General features: G+C 44.2%; 1 protein-coding gene across 4 annotated transcripts; it reads left to right on the top strand.

Annotated features, from left to right (window-relative positions):
* The first annotated feature begins 401 nt into the window (after nt 1-401).
* On the top strand, nt 402-25524 carry zfr (zinc finger RNA binding protein). 4 transcript variants are annotated; one of them, XM_062543223.1, is made up of 20 exons: nt 402-509; nt 744-825; nt 5477-5762; nt 6633-6774; nt 7210-7413; nt 7836-8080; nt 8702-8908; nt 11859-12216; nt 13430-13623; nt 13755-13874; nt 14007-14158; nt 14912-15077; nt 15608-15852; nt 16362-16512; nt 17712-17853; nt 20786-20883; nt 21928-22023; nt 22377-22488; nt 23233-23330; nt 23796-25524. In XM_062543223.1, the coding sequence occupies exons 1-20, from the start codon at nt 473-475 to the stop codon at nt 23976-23978; spliced, it is 3318 nt and encodes a 1105-aa protein (XP_062399207.1). In that variant the 5' UTR covers nt 402-472; the 3' UTR covers nt 23979-25524. The 4 variants fall into 4 exon arrangements, with proteins under 4 accessions (XP_062399207.1, XP_062399206.1, XP_062399204.1 ...); XM_062543222.1 differs by having other exon boundaries at nt 7198-7413; nt 14007-14152; XM_062543220.1 differs by having other exon boundaries at nt 7198-7413.
* The last annotated feature ends 867 nt before the right edge of the window (nt 25525-26391 follow it).

Genomic DNA, 26391 nt, shown 5'->3' with positions numbered 1-26391 from the left:
CAATTGTTCCAGCTTGCCAGCCTGATTTCTCTAATTTCCTGCAGCTTCAATTTCAATTAGGTGATTGTTTAATTATTGATTAAAAGTTTGCGTATGTGAGCATTGTGCATATTAAAAATGCATGTATGGCTTTTGCTACAGCAATGATGCTTTTTACGACTTGACTTTTGCTACATTAATGGCTTTACGAACATAAAAGTGCTGTAAATTAACTGTAGAGAGGAGATTATGTAAAAGTGGTCGATAACAAGCACACGTTTTGGCCGAGCACAAGCCTGTGAATAATCATGTTCATTTTCTTTTTTCACGGACACTTGTTTTCGACCTTGAGGAACAGTAACCATTTGAAACTACAGTTCCCGAATGTACCTATCAGCACAGCGCATGTCCTTCAAAATGGATTTCCGGGTACAACCTCCTCGCATAAAACCGAAGGGTGACGAGTGAGAGTTCGTCAGAGAACAGGAACCCAATGATTCCCATATGTCCAGTAGTCTCCTTCACCTATGGTGAGTAAAAATGATAAAAATGCATATATAGATGTCAGTAAATATGCACTGAAACATTCTTAACACGACATTGAATATTTATGGCTGATTTGCCTTTGGTTGATGTGTCCACACATGTCCGTTTGGATGCCTGTGTGATCCCTCGCATGATGCGGGGTCTTCGCGATAATATGGGCTAACAGGCTAACCAACATTAGCTTAGCGCTCACCCTCGATGTATCTGTCCCTCCGCAGTGCCCGGCCGGCTAGGTGAAGATGCCAAAATGGCTACCGGCAACTATTTTGGATTTACCCATGGTGCTGCTGCGCAGTACAGGTAAGTGTCCCGAACTAAACTAATTGTTAGGAGGTGAATGTAGTCCCCAATTTTATCAGTGAAATTACCGATGATGTTCAGTGTATCCTAATCCGCATCCATTGACAACATTGGTTAGCGTCGCCCTATCCTGTCTCACTGTATTGTTCGTGGTTGGGGGAGGGGGTGGAGGGGGAGTGGGTATGCAGTTGGAAGCTGCTTGCTTGCGAGGAACTTGAGCTCATGCAAGATGGCTAGCCAGCCTGCTGCCTTTTCTGAGTGAACACATGGAGCATGAGAGAACCATTGAATTGCAGTCATCAGTTCAGAAATATATAGCTCTCGCGGTAATATTGGTGATTGGTGTGAGGTCACGTTGTGTTTTCTAGCTAACCGTGCTATCAGCGTTTGTCAGCTATCCATGTAAATGATGTCGATGCACATTGCACGTTAGGTGTCATCGTGATTAGGGTAACGTTAAAGCATTGTGTTGTTTTCACTGACAACTCGGAGTTATCTTCTTTGTCCCTAGCAAGAGATTAAGGTTTGTGTTGATTAATCATATAGATCGGCCCAAACATTAAAGTAACTTCATTAACGTTAACGGTTTTTATGGTAGGCTATTACGAGCAAGCCAGCTGGGTTGTCATCACCGAACGAAAGTATCCCAGGGAATGTTGATTTATTACTCAAACGTTTTATATAGAAAATATTGGTTTGCAGGAGTTTGTGAGACTGAATCGTTTCTGTCTCTAATTCATGATCAGACTTGCAAACTTATTTGTCCAACGTTGCAATGCATTTTGATTGAAATATCCAATGGCGTGTTTTGCGTTACCTTTCCCCCCTCAGTTTTCTTCCTTCTTAGCTACCTAGATTGTGACGGCAATCCAAGGTGTTTTATTCAGACATCAGTGTTAAATTGTCCACACACACAAACCGTTTGTGTATGTGGACCTATAATCTGAGCATAAACACCCCCAGTTTTCTCTGTCAAGGCTACATAGGAGGATATAGGTTCATTATATTTAGGTCCCAGACAGCCTCTTCATCTCAGTGCATTTTGGCTAACCAATGAGGAGCTGCTGCTCATTCTGGAAAATTCAGTGACAGGACCCATCCACCTGCCAAAAACCTTGGCCCACTCACCAGTAGCTCAGTTAAGGAGATTTTGCAGCTGCAGTCACCTTACTTCACCTGCCATGATATGGCCACAAATGACACCTCTGTTTTAATGAAGTCTACAAGGAACTGTTACTGCTGATTTAGGTTGTTGGACTACATCAGGTACAAGTGTAGGATGCAATTTCATGCGCACTTATCCAGCTGACTCAATCAGCAGACTCAATCAATAGAATTCAGTTCTGTAATGTTGTGTACACAAACGAACGACACATGGTTTTTGGCATTTTTGTAGCAACTCAAAATAATTGGAACAGGTTTGTGCTACTATATTGTTTCTTACTTATTTGCCTAAGCTTTAGAATTATTTTTTTCCCCTTCTTCCTTCTTCCCCCCCATGGTTGAAAAATACTGTGATACCTGCTAAGTTTGTTTTGTCCCCCACCGACTCAAGCCACAAGACACATACAGTCCTAAAAAATAGAGTAATTGATACAGCTAGCAGATAAAAACATCAGGGAACGCATGACTTGAATTAACTGTGGTTCGTGATTCCAGTACAGTTTTGCAGTATCTGGTCGAGTCGTGTTTATTTGTAGAACACATTTCATATGACAAGCACAGGCTGTTTCAAAGCAGGAACAGAATTACACAACAAGCATATGACATGCCCAAACAAAGAAGATTAGGCTAACATAATGAAAGAAGAGGGTGCTGTAATAATAATGATTATAATAATTATGATTCTAATTATAACATAAATCAATCTATCATCTTTTTTTATTCTTTATTTATTGGACAATAGGAAAATTACAATTCAGGAGATGTACATACAGTAGAAAATCAATCCATCGTCTTCAGCGTAGGAGTGATAATGTGTTGTATGTGAGGGGTGCTTACATTATTATAATTATTATTGAAAAAAACATGATGTGCAATTGCATGTCATCAGCATATGAGTGATAAGAACTGTTGTATTGCTAATGTGTGGGCTCTATTGGGAGCATAAATGTTGATTGTATACAACCTTTTCCAGTATTTATGTGTGGGAAGGGTAGGTTCAAAGTTGGTTTATAACTTTCACAGGCAAAAAAAAAGATTTGTTTTTTCAGCGGTGGTGTACAATGGCACATTCTAGGCATGCTGGGAAGATTCTAGATAGTTGGGAGGTATTAGCAATTTCAGCTGAAGACAATAGCAGGATCTGTCTCGCACTGTTAGACCTGGATGTAGTGTGATCTGGTCAGGTCTGGATCAGGTTGTGCTCAGGGGTGTATAGAACCTACAAGCTGTTGACTGAATAAAATTAGTGATCAACTGCTTTGTTCCCTATATCTTTGAGTGCACACCATCTGCTCTGTACAGGTTTGAATGAGTCTTTCTAGAAATGATGGAAGTTTTAAATGAATTCATATCCTGCAGGAAACGGAGAACAGTAGTTCTTTATCCATTCATAGAGACTGTATAGCGTTTTTTTTTGTTTGTCTTTTTGATTTTGGCAAAATCAAACAAATATCCCATATTTCCTGGGCCATTTTAGCGATTATAGCTCAACTGCTGATGCCAAAGTGTTTAGCCATGTTTTGTCAGAGCAGACAATGGTGTTTGGGTGGCATCAGAATTATCCATGCTTTTACTTGAGATTAAAATACAGTCCTCATCTTAACAGACTTAAAGTGTACTAGGGCCACTATGACATCCGGTTGCGGCAGTCATCATGTCAAAATGCATTGACTGGTATTTCAAAGTATGTGCTAAGCTTTTATCCAAAAGCTTCACTCTATGCTTAGAAGGTAAAGGTACCAGTTTCTTCTCCACATCCCAGGTTCTCAGATTTTTTTTATTTTTATTGTTTGAGCAGCAGCAGCAGCAGCAGCAGCATTGGTGGGGGATGCTATCAAATCATAAACTCCTCCTCAGTCACTGGGCAGTAATGGCTCTTCCTTTTGTGCACGCTCGGTGTATTATTGATGGCCCCTGGTTACGTAATATAAGACGTCTCATGTGTAGATCAATAATGCGTCCCCTTCACATATTGAAAAAGCTGATGAATGAATCGAGAACGAGGATTTGTCCCACACATGGAACTTGAAACTTATTATTGGATAGGATTGTCAGGTGAAAGGCAGCAAGTAGTCAGGAGCTGCATTCAGGTCTTGCTGACAAAAGGGTTGTAGTAGATCAGCGCTAGTCAGGATAAGTAAACATTGGAATGGAAATGCAGCCTAGAATTTACGGCTGTTGGTGTCCGTTTGGTAACAATGTAACAATTTTACACACGGCTCATAAAGTGTCAGCACATGGGATTATGTTAAACTGGCAAACCTGATTGGCCACCAAAACTAGATTATTCTCGATTATTCGTTGAATGGCTAATAAATGAGCATTTTTGAAGACCTCGCTGACTTTTTAACAACTTACGAGTAGAATAAATAATTGCTGTATTTACAGAAAACAAAGCCGTAGGTTTGCCCTGTCGACGTGTGTGTGTGTGTATGTGTGTGTGTTTGCAATGGGAGCATCTCAGAAGAGACTTTAATCCAGCAGCCTAGCTCCTAATAACCAGTGAAAAGTGCTAAGCTTGCTCATTCGAAAACCTATCGTCGGTTCCTCATAAGCCAGGCCAGATACAAGACCACGCTCTAATTCTTTTAACTGCAGGCCAATGGGCTATGAGAGTGGGTAACCCCTCCACCCCTCCATCTTGCCACTGCGGGAGTCTGATTTTGAAGAAGGCACGGCAGCACTAACCGAGCAGCTCGTACCGTATTGATCTCCTCTTTTTGTTTAGAGGGGTTCCACTGCATGCTCCTGCACTGCCGGTGCCGACTCGGTCTCAGCCTGTCAACACCTGAGGCAGCTGGCTCACCGAGTCTGATTAGGCTGTTTTTTTTTTTTTTTTCTTCCTTTCTCCTCCTGCTCTGCCAGTGAGATGCCTTTGCTTTTTTGCCACAGTTAGCCTATTTTCAGTTAGCCTAATCTAAGTAGAGGTTTTTCATGGTTTATTTCCATATTGGTGGGCTCGTTACCTCACAAATATGGGATTAGTTTTTTTTTGGGAGGTTTGACAAAGATGAGGCTATTTTAATCCATCTGTTTCATATGGTTTATTTTTTAGTCAAGTCAATCGCATGTGAAGATTATCTGTCAGTTAAACCTCAAAATTGGAAAGCCCAGAGGAGATTATCAAAGGTTTAAAGCTAAAAACACAAGGAGTGCGCTCTTGCAGTTGGCTTCTGTTGTCTCTGAAAAAACTACATTCCTACCAACCGTAGGACATCTCACATCAGTGTGTGTATGACGTTCCGATCACCTACAAAATAAGAGCATTTTGAAAACCTCTCCTCTAGATCCACTTTACAATAATGACTAAATGGCCTACCGTGTGTATAATCATATTACTCAAAGTCTAGACCTGCTTCTTGCTGTGTTAGATCATGACTTTAGATTTAGTTTTCTGTAATCTAAGATGAAGCCTTGCCTAACTGGAGCCCTTCCCCCGTGTTTGTCTACTCCCACCTCTCTCCCCTCTCCCCCTCCCCCGTTCCAGTCAGCAGCCGGCCGCTGGGGTTGCCTACACCCACCCCACCACAGTGGCCAGCTATACTGTGCACCAAGCACCAGTGGCGGCTCACACGGTGGCGGCAGCCTACGCCCCGACGGCCGCCACAGTTGCCGTAGCCAGACCTGCGCCCGTCGCCGTAGCCGCCGCGGCTACGGCGGCGGCGTACGGTGGGTATCAGCCGGCGCACGCGGCCACCGATTACGCCTACGCTGCCCAGCGGCAGCCCGAGGTCCCGCCGCCCCCTCCCCCGGTCACGTCCCAGAACTACCAGGTAAGAGAGGTTCCGCCGCGGGAGCACGGCACAGCACGGCAGAGCGGCAGGGGTGCCAGTGCACTTGCTGTTGTCAGGGAAACGAGCCTTCCGCCCCCACATACTCACACACTTTATACCTCTCTTGCTCTCTCTTTCACACTCCCTCTCTCTATCTCTCTCCATCTCCCTCTTGCGCACTCTCAGTTGCTTGCTCTTTCACTCTCTCTCTCTCTCTCTCTCTCCCTCGCTCTCTCCTTCACACTCCCTCTTCATTTCTGTCCATCTCTCTCTTGCTGGTTCTCTCTCGTGCGCGCTGTCTTTCACACTCCCTCTTCATCTCTCTCTCTCTCTTTCTCTCTCTCTCTCTCTCTCTCTCTCTCTCTCTCTCTCTCCCCCCACCCCTCATGTATCTTCAGCTGTCACAGGGGCGGCCAGATGCACAGTCAGTGCTTTTGTGAGAGGAATGTGTTCGTGCAGGCTCACTCCACTGCTCTAATTTCTGTAGATTTGTTCCCCCTCCCTGGGCTGCACCTGGTCTCCAGATGCCTGTGTTTGAAGCCCTGTCAAACAGGAACTTCAACTATTTATTTCACTGCATGTAAACCGAGCGGGAATTGTTTACCTTATTAGTTGACCTAGTAATTGGTAATAAAAAAATTATTTGTGATTTTTCCAAGACGATGGGACCTTTTAGTAGTTTCAGTCTTACGTTTATAAAACACATACACACACATACACACACAAACACATACACACACAAAAACACATACACACACATAAGCACATACACACACACATAAACATATACACACACACACACGCATATGCACAAACACACTCACACACCTTGTTCTGTTTGGCTGCATCGTGCTACTCTGTCTGTTCCAGGACACGTATTCGTATGTGCGCTCCACGGCTCCAACCATGGCTTATGACAGCAAGCAGTACTACCAGCAGCCCACAGCCACCGCCGCAGTAGCAGCTGCCGCACAGCCACAGCCCAGCGTGGCCGAGTCCTACTACCAGACAGGTACGCCGTCCATCATAAATTCAGGTGCACCATCGTCCACCATTGTGTTTGTGTTGTGTTGTGACGTTGTTTAGTTTCATTTCTAAATACTAGTTAAGTATGAAGTATAGTGTAAATGCTTGCACTAAGCCCGTATCCCTCACTGGTTTGCACAGGAGCCCATGAGCTCCAGTCCTTAATATAAATCTTCACGAGCGTTGGCAGCTGAATGTTTTCCCTCTGAGTGTAATTTAATGCCCTCCCTGTCCTTGGGCGGTGAACCACTGCGCTGCTACTTTGAAAAAAGAAGTGAGCCGGGAGGAAAATCAATAACTATTCTCTTGTTTACTGTGACAACCCCCACCACCCCTCCTCCTCCTCCTTCTTCTCCTCCTTCTTCTTCTCCTCCTCCCCCTCCTCCTTCCCCATCTCCTTCTCCTTCAGCGCCCAAAACAGGTTACACGCAGGGAGTCACCCCTTACACCCAGACCCAGCAGACGCGTCAGGTGACGGCCATCAAGCCTGCCACCCCCAGCCCCGCCACCTCCACCTTCTCCATCTACCCAGTGTCCTCGGCGGTGCAGCCGGTCGCGGCCGCCTCCGTTGTCCCGTCCTACTCCCAGAGCCCCACCTATAGTACAAATGCAGTCACCTATTCAGGTGAGTAGATAAAGGACCCTCCACACATTATGGCATGCCAGGGCACGCAGTCAGCAGTAAACATCTACCAGCTATTGCCCACAGTTGAGCTCAGGAGATTAGATTTGCTATTGATTCAGAAAATTGCAGTCCTTTTGATGTATGATATGGATTTTTAACCAGCTGTGAGGGAAAAGGCTAATCTATTGTAAATGCACAAGGAGGAACCTGCACAATCTGCATTACACACTGTGTGATTATTGCATTACACACCGTGTGATTATTTAGAAAGGCAATTTGTTGTGCAAGACTGTGCCCATCTCTGTGATGTTTGGGTGTGTTCTCTTCTGCTCTGTTCTGCTGCGCTTTAATGGCGATGTATCAGCCGGTCGAGCAGGTTGTGTTGGGTAATGGAGAGCTAACGGGTCATTCCCCCTCCACAGGTACGTCATACTCGGGTTACGAGGCGGCCGTGTACTCGGCCGCCTCCTCTTACTACCAGCAGCAGCAGCAGCAGCAGCAGCAGAAGCAGGCGGTGGCGGCTGCCGCGGCCACGGCCGCCTGGACCGGCAGCACCTTCACCAAGAAGACGCCCTTCCAGAACAAGCAGCTGAAGCCCAAGCAGCCGCCCAAGCCGCCCCAGATCCACTACTGCGACGTCTGCAAGATCAGTTGCGCCGGACCGCAGGTGAGGCAAACGCAAAACACGTCCGTCCCCCCCCCCTGACCACTTCCTGTGCAAGTGTTGCGATGGAGGTGAAATAGTGTCAGTAACGGTAACTTATTTGTTGAGAAATGTTCACACAAGTCGTTTAGAGTATAGTCTGATGGTCCGTCTGTAGCCTGTATTTATCACTGTTTTATGTCCTTTGTCACCATTGATGTCTGGTCAAGTAATATGTCCTCCATGCCACTGTGCGCCTATCTAGTTAATAGTCCATACCAGGGCTCAATGTGAACTTTTAAAAGTGGTTGCCAGCTTTGGCATGAGGTTTTGGTTGCTAAAGCCAACCAAATCTGATTGCAACTTAAAACTATTTGGTAGCCAAGGGCAACCGGGCAACCATAAGCGATTTCGACTTCATGTATCCGTCTTAAGACGACTGCAGACGTGACTATTTCTGTCATTTTGATTCGTTTTCAACCATGACGTATGTACAATTCCGGTTTGAAAGAGAAATAGCCAGAAATAGTCGCGGTCGACTTCGCAGTCGTCTTAAGATAGCTGCATGAAGTCGAATTCGTAGAGCCCTGGTCCATGATGCTGTTTCCTTTGCTCACCTCCACCTGTCCTCCTCCTCTCCCGCAGACCTATAAGGAGCACCTGGAGGGCCAGAAGCACAAGAAGAAGGAGGCGGCCCTGAAGGTGTCCCAGAGCAGCAGCAGCAGCGGAGCGGGCGGCGCCGGCAGCTCGGCCCGCGGCACCCAGAACCAGCTGCGCTGCGAGCTCTGCGATGTCTCCTGCACCGGCGCCGACGCCTACGCCGCGCACATCCGCGGTGCCAAGCACCAGAAGGTACCGCAGTACCGTCTGGCACCCTTACACACTCCACCCGCCCCTCCCCCAACCCCCCCACCCCCACCTCGTGCCAGGTTGGCTGGCATCACGTGTGCAGTGCAGGGACTGTTAGTCAGCAGCATGTCGATGCGTATTTTCGCTCTGATGAGCCATGACTAAGACTGCGCAAAATAGTTTATTCTTTTATCAATTCAGCATGACAAACTTTCTCAGAATCTGTATCTCGGTGGAGTTCGGTCAGCTGCAGACCATTGGCGTGGCGCGAGCGTCTCAGCTGTGTGGCGTGTCCATTTTCATTGCGGCTCCCGTGTTAACAGGTCAGAGGTTGCATGCTCCCTGCGTGACACGCACATCGCAGGTGCGGCTCGAGCCTTACACTGAAAACGTGTGTGTGCTAGAAATAGGACCGGCACCTGTTTATCATGCCACATGCATGCGTCCTGGAAGTGTTTCCATTCGAGAGAGACCGTGATGGGTTGAGGGGCTGCCGCAGGACCACATCAGACACATATCTGCGGTGAATAGAGATAGAAAACGCCACCAACCAAAGCAAACCACCACCAAACCACCACCAAACATCAACTTGACACACCACACTCATGCCACACTGCCAGCTGTCTTTGAAAAAAAAAAAAAGAAGCCAAACATGTTAACGAGCAACTTGCCGTTTGTAAACCCTTATTAAGCATAGTGTAGATAAATGATGAAGTAACCAGATTCTCTGAAATGAAAAATTATGACTTCCTCAGAAACTATTGAGAAAATCACTTCCCCCATCTATAAACTGCTAACCGGAAGTGAGATAACAAGGGGAAAAACAGGTCAATTAGTGGTGTAATGCATCCTGGGACCATCATAAACAACGAAAACGCTGGTGACTGGTCACAGCCCTATAATTATGAGCCACTTAGGTGAGAGAGGTACCAGAGAGAGAACAGGGGAGCAGAGTTTTTGGTGAGCGGTTCATTTATAATGGTGGCACACAATGGAAAGATTCACGGAAGGAACGTTTAGACATGTAAACTGGATATGAATGGAGCATTTTATTAACAACTCGCGTAAACATTATATACACAATATTGAATATGACTATGGTCCGTAGTTGGACTATCAATGTCCGTGTAAACATTTGGAAAGTGAAAGGGAAAATGCTGAATGTGATGTCTTGACATGCTGGAAATAGTGCAACCACAACACAAACACAACGATTAACCATTATGACTTTACAAAAAATCGACAAAATCCAACTCTCACCTCTGCTCAAACTAGTATCTACACCCACAATGGCAGCAGACCATTTGTGTTTTTGTCCTTTTGTCCATCCATCCATCCTTCCTTCCTTCCTTCCTCCCTTTCTGCTGCCCTCACCCCTCCTTCTAATTATTTTTGTGAAGAAACAAAAGGAGGAAGGAGGAATGAAGTAGAGACCGATATGAGATGAGATGTCCTGCTCACTCACGCATCACTTTTAAGGGACGTCAATTATTGATGATGCAGCGCATCACCTCTTAGGCTAGAGTAAACAGACACGCAAATGACCGAGATTATGAACTCATACCAAAACCTAGAAATGTCATATGAACATGGACTCTTCCCGTTAATTGTAATGTTTGATAGTCCTCGAGACATAAATGAATTATAAGATTATACGTTCCATGATAATTCCAGCATATAAAGATATTTTCTTGGACTCTCTCTTCATTTGTCATCCCTAATAAATCCCTACGAGCCTTTTGGAAATCGAAAGTTGATCGACGTGGGAGGGAACTCATGCTACCGCATAAGATGCTATCGTGTTCCCCCCCGTGTATCGGCCCTTTCTCCTCTCTGCTCGTCCCCATCTCCTCTGGTGGCAGTAAGATGGATGAGACATCCTCCATGCTGTGGAGCTTTGAACGATTTCTGGGGAACGAGCTGGAGGACCGAGGAGAGAGGCCGAATGCAAACAGAGCTTTGGGATGCAGCCAATGACTGCAGAGCTCAAGCGCCAATTTCAGACATTTCCCTTTTTCTACGTAATATGACGTGTTAGTGGCCGAGAGAGGCATATTTAGGAGCCCGCTTAAAATGAGTACACTTTCTACTGAATTACTGTCTGTAGGTTTTGTAAAACATTTACAAGTTGTATATATACATTTTTAAAGACATTTTTGACAAGATGAAGTATAAATTCAGTTTTGAAATCAACCAGCAAGTTTACAAGTTACAAAAATACCTATATTTTGTTCTAAAGATATTGTCTGTAACCTTGTTCTTACAGTAGATGCTTGATCTTTTTTTCCCGGCTGAATCTAAAGTTCCCCAAGTCTCACAGAAAAAGTTTAAAACATTCTTCTCTCCCCCCCTCCTCCAAATTATTGCCCCCCCAAAGGCTTAGTGCTTCCTGTTGAATCTATTTTTGAGCCTGTACCACCCAAAATCCTCCCATTTTTTTTGTTTAGTTTGTTTTTAACTTAGTTTGCCACTATAAACAGAACTGCAACTTGATCTAGAAGCTCGCTTGACTCTCCTGATTGCGATCTTTAGAAGTTAGTTTCTGATGAGTCGTTTTCTTAGCAGCTATCTTCAAGAGAGTGTGTAGCCGTCTTTGTCTACATGTAAACATGATGAAGCCTGCCCAAGGGTCACATGAGGCAAAGCTCCTCAAACTTTCCAGCCCATTAGCGCTGAACCGTCCTGTTTCCCCCACCAGTCTCACTGACCCAAGAATAGCCACTCCACTGCAGATTGCTGCACTTCCTTCAGTCACTGTAACCTGACGTATGACCAAATAGGCACCAAACATGTGAAGATGGGGGAGGGGAGCCTGTCCTTTCATAGAGGCTGGCTATCTGGACCCAACCTTTGCCTTACTCCTTTGCATAACTGTTTTGCATAACTTTGTTATGGAATTCTGCATTACGTTTTGCTACAATTTTTTTGTCCTTCTTGGTTGTCCTTATTTCAGGTCGTCAAGCTACACACCAAACTGGGCAAGCCCATCCCTTCCACAGAGCCCAGCGTGGTCACCCAGACCTCCAGCGCCACCACAGCGGCGCCCAGCAAGGCCTCGGCAGGGGGCTCGGCGTCGGCGGGCAGCTCCGGTCCGGGCGGAGGCGGGGCGATGGGCACCAGCGTGCCCTCTCCATCTCCAGCGTCCGCGGCGGGCGCCGCCAGCTCGTCCTACCTGAAGCCCATCGGCATGGCGAACAGCGCCAGCGCGGCGGCGGCCACAGCGGTGCAGGGCAAGAACCCGGCGGCCAGCGGCCTGCCCGCCAACGGCAGCGTGGTCAAGAAGGCCAACACCCCCAAGATCAACTTTGTCGGTAAGCATCGGGGGGCAAACGATATGCCTTTTCTCTTTTTCCTGTGAAAGTTGATTTTGATTTTGCGAAAAAATCGTAGACAGTCTTTGTGCTTTACAGTTTTAATTCATATTTGTAAGTCACTTTGGCTAAAAAGTGTCAGCCAAATATAATGTAATGTAATGTAATGTAATATACTTGGTATCCGTTGTATGCTCATGTGATTTGATGGGTCAGGTTAGACCAAGATAGCTTGTTCATGCTAAGGCACCCTTCAGCAGCATTCCTGCAGATTTTCTCTCCCTTTTATTTTCGTACTTGAAAGGCACTGCCACCCCCTTCTCGTTTTTGCGTGGTGTATAGCTTTGCCTTCTGTGTGTGCCAGCACTATGGGCTGTGTCTGCCAGCTCCTCCTCTCCGACGCAGAGGGAGGGAGGCCTGTTTTCCAGGCTGTGTTAGTCCAACTCCCATGGCCCTACTCTGTCCCTCCATGCCTGAGACTTAGTTGCCCCTCCTGCTGTCCCACGCTAGAATGGCATGTTTGTTTTGTAGCGCCATCAGACCCCCCCACCCCCCCCCCCCCCAGCCAAAAACGATAAGCTCCATGGGTGTCTGGCCCGAGGAGTTAAACTCGAAACAGTTTAACCGAGCCAACATTGAATCACTCAAACAGAAACAGTAAATCATTTGCGATCTAATTGGATAGACTCGGCTGAAACATGCTATTTCTTTTTTCAATACACAACAAAGGCTTCTTTTTTAGTGCTCAGTATTGGCAGACCAGCTTTTATACTTGCTGGAATCTCATTGATGTTAATTACAGGAGAACATTTACAAAGGCTGCTTTCTTACTCCTAACAAAAGCGATGGGGTGGGGGGGGCATGGCTGAAGGACAAATTATATCCACTTGGTTTATAGTAGTGTACTCTCTACGTTTCTTTGTTACTGTTTTGCTCCATGTTTCTCTGCTTTTTGGTATTGATTTATTTGGATTTCCCGTGAAGTTTGTTCCAGTATATTTGTTCATATCGCTCCTCTTACCCTCGCCTTCATATTTTTGTAGATCACTTGGAACAAGTCATTGTACAGTATTTCAGCTTCTGCATACTGGAACTTGGCGGTTGCTTTTATCTGAATAAAACTTGCACAAGAAACTTGAGCTTGTTGAATAAATGATAATAGGCGTCTTGGCAGAGGTAACGTGACATTCTCTCTCTCTCTCTCCTGTTGCAGGAGGAAGTAAGTTACAGACCACAGGTGTCAAGGCCGATGACGCCAAAGCAGAGACGGCAAAACCTGCCCCAGCCTCATTGGCTGCACAGTCTCCGGACATGAAGATCGAGTCCTCTGATTCGCTGTCGGCGCAGTCCGCCCTGGCTGCCCTGCAGAGCGATGTCCAACCAGTCGGACATGACTACGTTGAAGAGGTGACCTTTTCTTATTTTTGGTCTTACAATGCGTTTGACATGCCATATGTTGCAGGCCTATTAATAGACGGCTGTTTGCACGTTGCGCATTGTTACGTAATAAACAATTTGATTCCATCTCTCCCTCTTAGGTACGTAACGATGAAGGCAGGGTGATCCGCTTTCATTGCAAGCTGTGTGAATGTAGTTTCAACGATCCAAACGCCAAGGAGATGCATTTAAAAGGACGAAGACATCGTCTCCAGTACAAGGTTTGTGAATTCATTCGTCCTTCATTTTGTCAAGCCTTTGTAACTTCCGTCTGAGCGTCTGTTAAATTGTTACGCTCCGACTCTGAACATTGTGTTAATTGCTTTACCACTACCGCTTCATCGTCCCAACAGAAAAAGGTCAACCCAGATCTCCAGGTGGAGGTGAAGCCCAGTATCCGAGCGCGCAAGATCCAGGAGGAGAAGATGAGGAAGCAGCTGCAGAAGGAGGAGTACTGGAGGAGGAGAGAGGAGGAGGAGCGCTGGAGGATGGAGATGAGGTGTGGGTGGGTTTGTGTGCATGTGTATTTATGTATGTGTGTGTGTGTGTGTGTGTAATAGAAATATACGGGCTGGGTGGGTTTGTTTGTTTGGTATTGCTATGTGTTAGGTGTTTGTGTGTTGTGGTCTTTGTGTTTGTATTGGGTTGGATGTGGGTGTGGGGGTTTAGGTGGGTGAAATGGCAGGCAATCGGAGTGTCCCAAACCATGGAGAACTGGATTTTCCGTTTCTGTTTGTTGAAATAAAAGTTCTGTATACCGTGTAAACAGGGGGAAAAGTAGATGGGACGGAAAATTGCTTTGTAGAAAACGAAAGAGGACCATTTGTCTTGCAAGAGAAAAACAAACGTTACAAGTGGGCTCCAGGGGCCAGAGTGAAATGAAAAACGTTTGTGGGAACTGGGACCTTCTGTCTCTGCAGTTCAAGCAGTCTGGAACTAGAGTTTGATAGAGAAAGCACTGTATTCAAGAGCGCAGTTACAACTATTCCACAGATCTCAATACGATGGGCAAATTAGTGGCTGTGTAGATTAATACATCTGTGATTTTAGTCATTCGGAATTTCTTGCATCAAAGTTGACAGAAATGTGTCCACCCTTCAAACACACTTCACAGCGCAGTGAGGCATGATGCCCCCAGGAGCTGTGCATAATTTAGATGTGATCTGCGCTCATGACTTATGCACAATAGTGACAGTTAAAAGTCAGTGTGTGTTTATCGAGTGAACATTAAAAGCCCGGTGCCTTTGCTCTGTCCCAGGCGGTACGAGGAGGACATGTACTGGCGCCGCATGGAGGAGGAGCAGCACCACTGGGACGACCGGCGCAGGATGCCTGACGGAGGTTACCCCCAGGGGCCGCCCGGCCCGCCAGGGCTCCTGGGCGTGCGACCCGGCATGCCCATCCCTCAGCCGCAGGGCCCAGTGGTGAGACGTGGCGCCCGACTGCCCTTTTTATATTCCATGAAGTGTCTGTCTGTGTCAGTCTTGGTAGCGTTTGATTGATGTGATGGATGGAATGAGGTCCATACTGTAAGTCTTTCTCAGTGGCTGGAAGGTTTTCAGTCAAACTTGAAATATCATGAGACCCTGGCCTTCGTCTTTCACGAGTGTAAATGTTATTGCAAATGTTGCAGCGCAGTGTCATTCATCTTACATTACATTACATTTGGCTGATACTTTTTAACCAAAGCGACTTACAGCATGGTAAAAAAAATTCTTTTTGAGCAATTCTAACAACAATAAACAAAAATCATCAATGTGCATCAATGAGTGTAGTATGTGCACCAATGAGTGCAGTTGTCCGTAGGATAAGCCAGACTAGTGGTAAGTTGTGCTATGAGAAGAGATGTTCTCTAAAATCTAAAAGTCAGGGATGTTTATATGTTCAAACGGCCCAACTATTTAAAAAGAAAAACCTTGATGTCTGAGCCTGCTGACTGTCTCTCCCTCTCCAGCCCCTTCGCCGGCCCGACACCTCGGATGACCGTTACGTCATGACCAAACATGCGGCCATCTACCCCTCCGAGGAAGAGCTGCAGGCCATCCAGAAGATTGTGTCAATCACTGAGCGGGCTCTCAAGCTGGTGTCCGACATCATCACGGACCAAGACAAGGGCAAGGAGGAGGACAAGGAGAAGGACAAGGACAAGGAGAAGGAGAAGGAGAAAGAGAAGGAGAAGAAGGAGATCCCTAAGGACCGGTATGCCACTACGGCACAAAGTGCTGCCCCTTCTGTTCATGGGTTTCATCAGGTCCCTTTCCACAGGTGTATAAAATCAAGCAACTTGATTATCAATGCAGACTGCATTGTGCTTGATTAATACACCTGTGGAAAGGGACCTGATGAAACCCATGAATTGAAAGAATATCTATCTGTTGAAAGAATATCTATCTGAGCGAATGCCCCTTCTATTGAAAGAATGTCTATCTCTTGAAAGAATAGATGGGTCCATAGTAACACATCCTAGAGTGAGAATAGAAATGAGAAATGGAGAAATAGAAATTTCAGAGCGATTGGAAAGGCATTGAGATTTTCATTTCTGTGCTTGAAAACATTTGTAAAACAAACATGTCCCATGTGTCAGATTTATGGTAGTAGTGTCTAATCATCAAAATGATTATTGATTATTTAGTGTGTATTGTAATAACTTTGCTCCATTTTGTGTGTGTATGTGTGTGTGTGTGTGTGTGTGTGTGTGTGTGTTGCAGAGCTCTTAAGGGTGTAATGAGAGTTGGCGTGTTGGCCAAAGGCCTGCTCCTGCGCGGGGATAAGAACGTGAACCTGGTTCTCCTGTGTTCCGAGAAGCCCACCAAGAACCTGCTGACCCGCATCGTGGAGCACCTTCCCAAGCAGCTCACGGTATCCACCACCACCGCATGCTCTCCGAGTAGGAGGGCTCAGGCAACAGCCCTCTGTGTTTAAAATGAAGGCTTAGTTGCAGTGTTTTTCCGCAGGCTGTCCCTACTTAATGTCTTTGTGCCGTCTTGAAAGTGTGGGGGTGTGTGGGGAAGGGAGCGTGCTCGCTGGAGCCTACTTCACAATAACCTGGCAGAGACGTCAGAGAACCTTTTCATTAGTGTCCAAACACTCAAGCCCAAGTTGTGAATTTGAAAAGCAGGCCGGGTGTTTAAAGCCATCAGCCAGGCCCTGGCTGCCCTCTCCCCTGGCTTACCGCTCATTCACACCAGATGCGTGGCGTGTGCGTTTGGTCTCGACTGTGTCGTGGTTGCAGTTTGTGGCTATATTACAGTTAATGATGAACTTCAAAGAGCACAACAAACTCTCTTAACACTAAACAAAGCAACAGTTTTATAGTGTTTTCGTTCGGTGAATGATCCTGCCTGACAAATTATACCTTCTGGGCTGAGATTAAAGTGTTTTTAAATTTAATTGAAAACCATTTAATCATGATTCCTTATCTCGTATCATTAATTAGAAATGGGTTTTCGTACACGTCTCATTTAAATACAAATGAAAGTCTGGATGTTTTGAGCATTTAATTGGAATAATGTCTAGAAGGAACTGAGTAATGCCAATAGGACAAGCTCATGCATCAACAGTATCAATAGCAGGCAAGAAAAACACACCGACAGAAGCAGGATTTGCGCAGAAGGGAAAACGTGTTCAGAGTGAAGGTGAAATTGAACCGTGAGTAAGGGGCGGTAAATGAAGAGATATAACTGAAGGAGTGTGAGGAAAGCCCAGGGCGGCATGAAATCATCAGCACGGTCCCTCCGCTTCATGACGCACAGCGCAGTAGCTCCATAAATTGAATACGGCAAACGGCTTTGGCAATAACTGGGGTCTCCGCCATAGTGGACATGAAGTGTCCCTGTGGGGCGCAGGTCTGTGAGGAGTTGACCGCAGTGGAGTGGTGAGCTGGACAGTTTAATGGAACCAACCGGAACCAAGAATTGTTCACGAGAGACTTATAGAATACAAGTCCGTATTCGTGACCGCATAATACATTGTATTAGCATTATTCCTCCGTCTCAAGCCTATGGTGTTCTAGTCCCATAATGGCTCCATATCAAGCGTGCACTTGTGCTCCTCTGCAGTTGGTGACACCTGAGAAGTACGAGGTGAAGGGCTCCATCCAGGAGGCGGCCATCATCCTCACCTCCGGCGCCGAGCCCAAGATGCAGGTGACCATCACCCTGACGTCGCCCATCATCCGCGAGGAGAACGCCCGTGACGGAGGTTGGGAAGGCTGTCGCCCCTCTTTGTTTTCGCCCATCTATGAGATTAATTTTTTACTGTTTCTTTTATTTTCTTTTTCTTTTATTTCCTCTTCATTTTGTCCGCAACTGAGCATGTCTGCTGGCAACAAGGAGTCAGAAAGCTATTGTAGTGTTGCCAGGAATAGGAGTCCTTTTGATCTCCAAAATTCCTCAGCCTTCAAACCGGTCCTGGTATGTGCTCGAGCTTATTCATGAGAGGCTTGAGTCTCTGAAAGACATCTGTTGCTTTATTTGCCTTCAAAAGCCTTGGAATATTTTTTTTATATATAATATTAGGTTTTCATTATTCAGATCTTACTCTGATTTTTTTGATGCATTCTACATTGCTGAACCAGCTATCCTCTGTAGAAAAAAAAAATATTATTTGCTTAATCATATTCAGATGCCATTCAGATGCCATCCACATAATAGCAGAAAAAAACCCTTCTGTGTCCAAGGCACCCATTTTGAAGGCAGAGGAGTTATTATAAACAGTCCTAGATATATGTATCTATTCATGAATATACACATATTCTACATGTAGGTATTCCTTTCTGTTGTCTTAGATACACTACATTGAATGACGTTTTGTCCTTAATTGATAAGTTTAGCCTCACTTTAGATCCCGTTACGCGGATGCTCCTGCCCTCCACTCATGTTGAGCTGGGCACTACCATGGGTTTGCAAAGGCTCTCCTGTCTCCCGTCAGCAGTGTTGCTCAGGGAAAAGCCCCCCTCCCCGCTCTTTGTAACACTTCTCCAGTGCTCTTGAAGCTCTCCTGAACACACACACATACACATACCCGCACGCACACACACACACACACACACCAACACACACACACACAAACGCATGATAAGTGTTTTTGCATTGTGTCAGTCTAGTTTTTAGTCATGGATAAGATTGGTTTTTGTTTCCTGTGTTCCAGGGGATAGTTTGCACAACCAAGAACCTCCCCCCTTCACGCACCTTTTTCCCTTTTATTTACCTCCATTAAATTTTAGATGTTATGTCTGTGAATATACTTTTGCAATTATCCTGGAAAGTAATTCTGTGTACTCATGGATTTTTAAGTTGCACACAGAAAAAAAAAAAAAAAAAGTAAACTCTGAGGGTTTGGGCAGTGAATTTGGGATCTTTGCACAATGAGGATAAGTGCAGCGCAGGGAAGAGTTGGTCATGTCCGTCCCCACAGGAAACAAATCATATATTTTTGTCTGGCGGTGAGAACTTCACCATTCTGAGGTACCCCCTCCTCCTCCCCCACTACCCCTTTGTAGAATTGAAAGAGCTCCCCTAAGTGCATCAGTCTATGTGCTGGTCTGACCTCCAACAGACTGCTTTTAAAGAGAGACCGCGTCTTTTTTTGTTCCCTTTCTCCATTCTTCAATGAATATCAATCATTTGTCTGTATAACAAGCAAAAGGCCCTTACATCTCTCTCTCTCAAAAAAAAAAGATGAAATAAAGGCATTCATTTGAAAGCCTTTGCGAAGTTACAGCAAAACGCTGTTACAAGTGTAATCATGATTCCATTGCTTACTTTATCATTTGCTATTCATCACCAAAGGTGATAAACAATTTTGATATGGGCCCCTTGTTTTATGTTCCATATCTCCTAGTCTTTTCAGATTTTACGTTATTATTTTTTTGATCCTTGGGGGAGTATCAGTCTGACTTAGAGAGCAGCTATGAAGGGAATCTTTGGTTGGACCTGGGTGGACAGCCTTTCGGTATACAGTGACTGGGTTTGGTCTTTTTTTATTTTATTTTTGGTTATTTTTTAAGACCCACTGCTGACCAGGTATGCATGCAGTTATGTCCTAACCCCTCTTTGCTGGGAGCTTCCATGTTTATTTTTTCTTTCCAGCACGCACTGCTGCCTCCATGTATCCAAAGCTTCACAAGTCCAGCCCAAAGCCTCCCTCCTTTGTATGACATTTTTCAGTAACCTGTGTCCCATCTGAGGCTACGTCTACGACTCCGGAAGGATTTTTGACCAGGCTCTCTTTTGATCCCGCCCTCCCTCACCTCAAACACTTTGCCACACCTGCCATTGCCATGCCACTCTAGAGGGTTACCACCAAGCACTTCCCATTGCCTTGCCTCTGGTCCTTCTCACATGGTTTTAAGTTGTCTGAGTTCTGTCCCATGGTCATTTCTTAATAATCACATAGCCATTTAGAAAAAAAACAAACCTTATCTTCCATACAAATAAGGGCGCAATGCCATGTAATTAAATCTTGTTGAAATGAGCAGTTCATCAGTTGTTTAGTTACAACACTTAAGGCCCTAAATATATTGCACCCTTGATGCACAGAACAATATAATTACTGACACAGGCTGCCTTGATGGATGGTTTTCATTTAGTGTCCATCTCTAGTATATACCAAGGGCCTGTCTACTTACATCAGGGCGTTTCTTGTATTCAGCTGTACATTCCTGCTCTGTTCTTGGCATCCTCCCCGACCCAAATCAATACATGGTTCGAGCCGAGACTATTTTTAAGCCGTGAAAAGCTTGCACCCTCATACAAAACCACCTCCTCTGCATCCCTCTTTGAGTGTCAGGCTATGCTCACATTCCATTCTTATGCCGTAACCAAGACAACAGTTACCTGGGGAACACTTGGTATGTGTGGCAATGTGTTCTTTCTCGCTCTTGCCAGTCTCTCTCTCCTTCTCTCTCTCTCTCTCTCTCTCTCTCTCTCCTTCTCTCTCTCTCTCTCTCTCCTTCTCTCTCTCTCGCTCGCTCTCTCTCTCTCTCTCTCTCTTGCTCTGTCTCTCTGTCTTTCTTTCTTTCTTTCTGTCTCTTTCTCTCTCTCTCTTCTCTCCTCTCCTCTCTGTCTCTCTCTCACACACCTGGTCAAACACCCATTCCTCAGCATCATTTGACAATTGGATCCATTTTTAGATGTAACCTCGGGTATGGTGAAAGACCCAGCGGACGTCTTGGACAGGCAAAAATGCCTTGACGCTCTGGCTGCTCTACGCCACGCTAAGTGGTTCCAGGTTCGGAACATCATTTTACTTTCTTGTTGTAGCCTTATGAGATGCATTTTGTGTTTTTTCATTTTATATTTGTTTATTTACTCAATGAAAATGACTTAAAACACCATAACGATACTTTTAAATGATTTAAACAGCCATTTTGAAACTTAAAGAAACATCCAAGGATGTCCTTTTGTAACTATAAGCAAGACCAGAGTTTGAAAAAAAGCTCTACATATATTTTATATTTTTAAGATTTTGTTTGTATTTCAATAACGTTATCTGGTCTCTTAAAAAAATATTTGGCATCCTTGTATTATATTTTTTATAAACCACAAGTTGGTTTTCTAATTTTTAGTACATAAGCAAATTCCATAAGGCTGCAGAATATCTTTGCATAAGAGTGTCATCAATAAGTGCTTTCATGTTGAGCGTTTGTTCTGTGATCTAAGGAAAGATATTTATATATATTTTTTTCTTTTCTTAATAAGAATAGGGATTGAGAGGAGAGGAGTATCTGATTAGTTTACTGTGCTGTTGCTTATCCCCCGTCAACACACAGGCTAAATCAAGCAGATGTCCTTGACTCGTCAGTCCTTATGCTTTTCCTTCAATCTGAATTGTTTGTTTTTCTTTTATTTTTGTAATTTTATAAGTGAAAGTATTTGTTTGTGAAAGTACTTGCCACAACGGAGGTCAAGGTTTGTAAGATGACTTGGAGAGCATCTTCCTCAAGCATCTTGCAAACTTTGAACTCTGACATACTAACGAAGAGGTAAAATACTGCTGAAAATGGCAGCTGCACAGTAAAAAAAAGATGGTCTTTAAAAGAAAAAAAAAGTGATCTGAATTGGCTTCTTGACACTGAAAAACCAAACAAAACTGAAAAAAAGTACATCCTTAAGCTTCCATTGGGAACAGTAGTGTTACACCTCATGGCCAGAACCGATCCCTGTTGCACACCGCATTGGCAGAAGTGTGTGAGTGTGTGTGTGTGAGTGCGCGCGTCCGTGCCTGTGTGCTCTTTGTGCTAATGATTAACCAAATGTGACTTTCACACCAAAGGCTAGAGCTAACGGACTCCAGTCCTGTGTCATAATCATTCGCATTCTACGGGACCTGTGTCAGCGAGTGCCCACGTGGTCTGCCTTTCCAAGCTGGGTGAGTACCATCTGTGGAAATAAATAAATAGACAACAATTATATAAAAAAAACAAAAAAAAAAAACCTCTAATAGCCACCCCAGACCCCTCCAGCAACCCAGTTGTTTTGAGTATGTAAGAAATATAGTCGTTAATGTAAAATGCGCAATATGCAAAAAACAATATGCAACAAAAAAAAAATTACAATTAAAAAAGGAAAAATCACAATGTTGCGCAAGACCTTACACATTACATTTCCTTACATGCCAAACACTGGCTCAAAACATGCACGTAACACACTCTACACTATTCTATGGAGAAGCCCAGTTAGTGCACCTAGTTCTTAGCCTCCCTGACTTGCTGTTCCCTGAAGGCCATGGAGCTCCTGGTGGAGAAGGCCATCAGCAGTGCATCCGGCCCCCTGAGTCCCGGAGATGCCCTGCGTCGAGTCTTTGAATGTATTTCCTCCGGCATCCTGCTCCCTGGTAAGACTGCTGGGTTGACACACTTTCTCCCCCCACCCCACCCTAGTGTCAACGTGGACCTTGAATCAAAAAGGGAAACTCGTTCATCATGATGACACATTAGATGTATTTTGGGTTGTGTAATTAATCTTTTTTTAAACAAGAATTCTGTCAAGAATTCTGGGCTCCTTTAAATATTAATCTGTCCATTAATCAACCTTGATGAATGAGGGTTGTTCCGTCGTAGAATTTGCTGAGCTGTTCGGTCTTACCAGATCACTTGGCCAGTGCAGTTAATACATTAATACTGTTTGTTATTCCGTTGTTTCTATTGGAGGGAGTTGTATGGTGATAGATGTTCATATTTAATGTATTAGCAGTTTGTTGGTTAGCAGCTGTTGTAGCATCCTGTATTGTGAAACTGGCCATGAATGTTACTAACGATGCTAATGCCTTTAGACATTCAAATAGACATATCATTTGATCACATTAAATGAAAGAATTTGCAATGACTTTGTAATGGCAAGATTATGTTATAAGTGTTTCTGGTTGTGTAAGATGAAAACCTCAACTGCAGCCAGTGTAAGGCACGGCCTGGTCACACCAGTGTTGGCTGTGCAACCAACACCCAGTCTGAGGTCATAGATAATTCATTGGCAGGAAGTGTGGTATGGAACCTAAGAAGCATGACTATATTGGATGCTCTCATTGTGTGTGTGTGTGTGTGTGTGTGTGTGTGTTTTGTGCTCTGCGCTCGGTGCTCAGGTGGTCCTGGGTTGATTGACCCATGTGAGAAGAATCCCACAGACACGTTGGCAGCCATGGAGGAGCAGCAGAGAGAGGATATAACCTCAAGTGCCCAGGTATTATTAACTGGAGTTCACACAAAAGCACTGGCTCTGCCCAGCGGTTTCTTCAGGATACGAGTAAAGCTTAAGCAACCCAGCTGTGTCTTGAGTTGTGATGAGCAAGACATTTTTTCCCCCCCATCATGTCTCATAGAAACCAAGTATCTTTCGGTGAATTTATGTTTTAATTTAGAATACACAGAGGTTTTGTCTTTGCCCAAAAATATACATTTCAGGTGCTTTTTATTTTCTAGATAGTCAAGAACAACAAATGAATTTCTCATCTAGACTATTGACTGAAATGTATGTCAAGACCGTGGAGGCAATTGTTACTTTTGCTGTAGACTACTTATTTCTTCTCTACGCTTTGTCCTGGAGTGACCGACAGCTACCATGACAATGACGTGTGTCGAAGTCCACTCTGAGTAATCCGTGTCCTCAGCTATGACGTCCATAACATGCTTCCAACCTCTCTTCCAGTTTGCCCTAAGGCTGCTCGCGTTCCGCCAGATCTACAAAGTCTTGGGCATGGACCCACTGCCCCAGATGAACGCCCGCTTCAACGTGCGCAACAACCGCAAGCGCCGACGTGACAACAGCGACGGGACGGACGGCTTCGAAGCCGAGGGGAAGAAGGACAAGAAGGACCATGAAGGCTTCTAAAAAAAAAAGCGAAAAAATTCAAACAAACAAAATAATGAGAAAAAAAACCCTGTAATAATGCCCCCTCTTCCTTGTGTACCGTAGTCTGTTGCAAGGGTGGCAGTCCTTTCCTGTCGTGTCGCGTGAAGGCTAGCATTTGCCTGGCTGACGTGCCAGTTCTGTTATTTGCACTACCATCTATTGGCAAGTTCAGTGGTCCAAGGGAACAACTGATTTCAATTCTGATGTCAATGTTAATTCCACAAGGTTTCTGTGACTAGCTCTTGAGTGGGAAACAGAAAAAATAGCAATTGGCAGATAATCGTCTGTTATCAAAATGAAAGAAATGGAAAAAAATACATGGCAGAGCTGCCAGGGCAGAAGCCATTTGTTTTCAAGTGAGTGCTGGTGTAGACATGACCCTTCAGGAATGGTGTGACCCGCCTCTTTCCACTACACTTCACACTATGGTTGTAATATTTTTCTTTTTTCTGGTTTGCTGCAGTCAGGTCTTGTTGATGTTGAGCAAACTCGTCAGATCATAGCTTTACAGGGCATTGAAATAAACAGTCTTGCAGTAGATCGATCTAACTGTGGTTTGGACCTAAACTCATCTAGCTAACGCCATCTTACCCCAAATGTCTAAACTAGAACTACGTCATGACCGTGGCTTCCTACTTTTTAATTCCTATGTTTTATTTCAACGGAGACATTCCTGATCCCATTATAATTCTAAGAAAAAAAAATATATATAATTAAAAGTGAAATGATGTGTATGTTAGTCTTGTAGTCATGTTATGATCAACCTGGACAAAATGCTAATGCGTATCAGCATGTGTTTTCTAGTTCTAGTACATTGAGGGTTGGCTGTTGGCATATAATAATGATGACATTTATAATTTGGCTCATGGTATATTTTTTACATTTCTTATTTTTTATTGTTCTTTTAAGTTGTCACCGGAACACCATTTCTGTATGATGCCAATGGTGCAAAGTTGAGGTTTTGTCTAAATGGTAGACTACAAGTGTTCTAAATGTTCACAGGGGGGCTGTGACAATTAGTCGTGATGCATTTCTGAAAAGACACTGATCCCTGTTTAAGTTTTTGTGTTCATAGTGTTATCCCTAAATGTATCTCTATTGTATATATGTGATCATATATATATCTATATATATGATGTCTAATATATGTGATCACGCATAAGCTTATATCTTACAATGGATATTCAAAGTGTTCATTTATGTTTTATTGAAGCATGGCTGTCATTTTCCCCCATTTTATGTTCTTATGGCTTTGTTTTTATGTTACTGTGGTTTTTGGTTTTGATTTTATTGGTTTAGTAGAACAATCGCTTGCCCTCAATCTCAATTGAAAAGTAGTTTGTTCGGATCTCTTGAATTGGAAATAAGATGGAGGGAGAACCATGTAACACCAGTGTTGTAATTTGCAGTTTGATGTAAAACCACCCCTTTGATGCCTGTAACTTGCTGTCAAAGTGCTACTGCATTACAATAATAAAAAAAATATAAAAAAAATAAAGACATTTCCAGAATGAAGGATCCTTGAGTTCAATGTCGTCTTTTTAAGTTTACAACAACTGAATGGACTAAATGACCTCCAGAAGCTGGACAGGACCTTACTTACTTACTTACTTACTTACTTACTTTACTTTATTTGTTCAGGACATTGCACATTAATGAACATATACATACATGTACATATATGTAAACATGCCAGATTGTAGCCCAAGGGCTAATTTCCATCTGGTGTCCAATAGGCAGGCTAGATGTTTACAAGCAATAGACTTTAAGATAAAACAGACTGTTAGTAACAAAAGAAATAAAACCCACTACAGAAGCAAAAGGCATGCATGTAAATAAAAGGAAAAGAGAAAAGAAAAAGGTCCCAAAAAATAGGGCCATGTGTTATGTGAGTGTGTGTGTGCGTGTGTGCGTGTACGCTGTGTAGAGGCTCAGACCATCAGTGTGAACATGTTTGTTGGGCTCGAAGCCACTTTTTATACTCCATCTTAAAGGTGGCTAAAGAGGGACATTCCCTTATATGCAGAGGAATAGAGTTCCATAATATGCCGCCTTTAGTAGATAATGCATTTTGACTGAAAGAGGTTTTCCTGAAAGGAATCTCTACATCTTTATTGACCACTGCTCGAGTTACTCGTGTTTGACGATATTTTATAAAATCCTGTAAACAAGGTGGCGCCAGGCCATGCAAAGTCTTATAAAGAAGACAGCTATAGGAGAATTTACAGAAATTGTCAAAACTCAATAGGTTGTACTTATCTAAAATGTTACAATGATGGTATGAAAGAGGTTTTTTATCTAAAATTTTAAGTGCTTTTTTAAATAAACTCTCCACTGGTTTGAGAGTAGTGGATCCCACCATGGTCCAGCTAGTAATGCAATAGCTTAGGTG

Source organism: Sardina pilchardus, chromosome 8, assembly GCF_963854185.1.
Source record: "Sardina pilchardus chromosome 8, fSarPil1.1, whole genome shotgun sequence".
Taxonomy (NCBI): Eukaryota; Metazoa; Chordata; class Actinopteri; order Clupeiformes; family Clupeidae; genus Sardina; species Sardina pilchardus.
The sequence above is the reverse complement of the archived record's forward strand: the minus strand, read 5'-3'. Positions and strand labels throughout refer to the sequence as shown.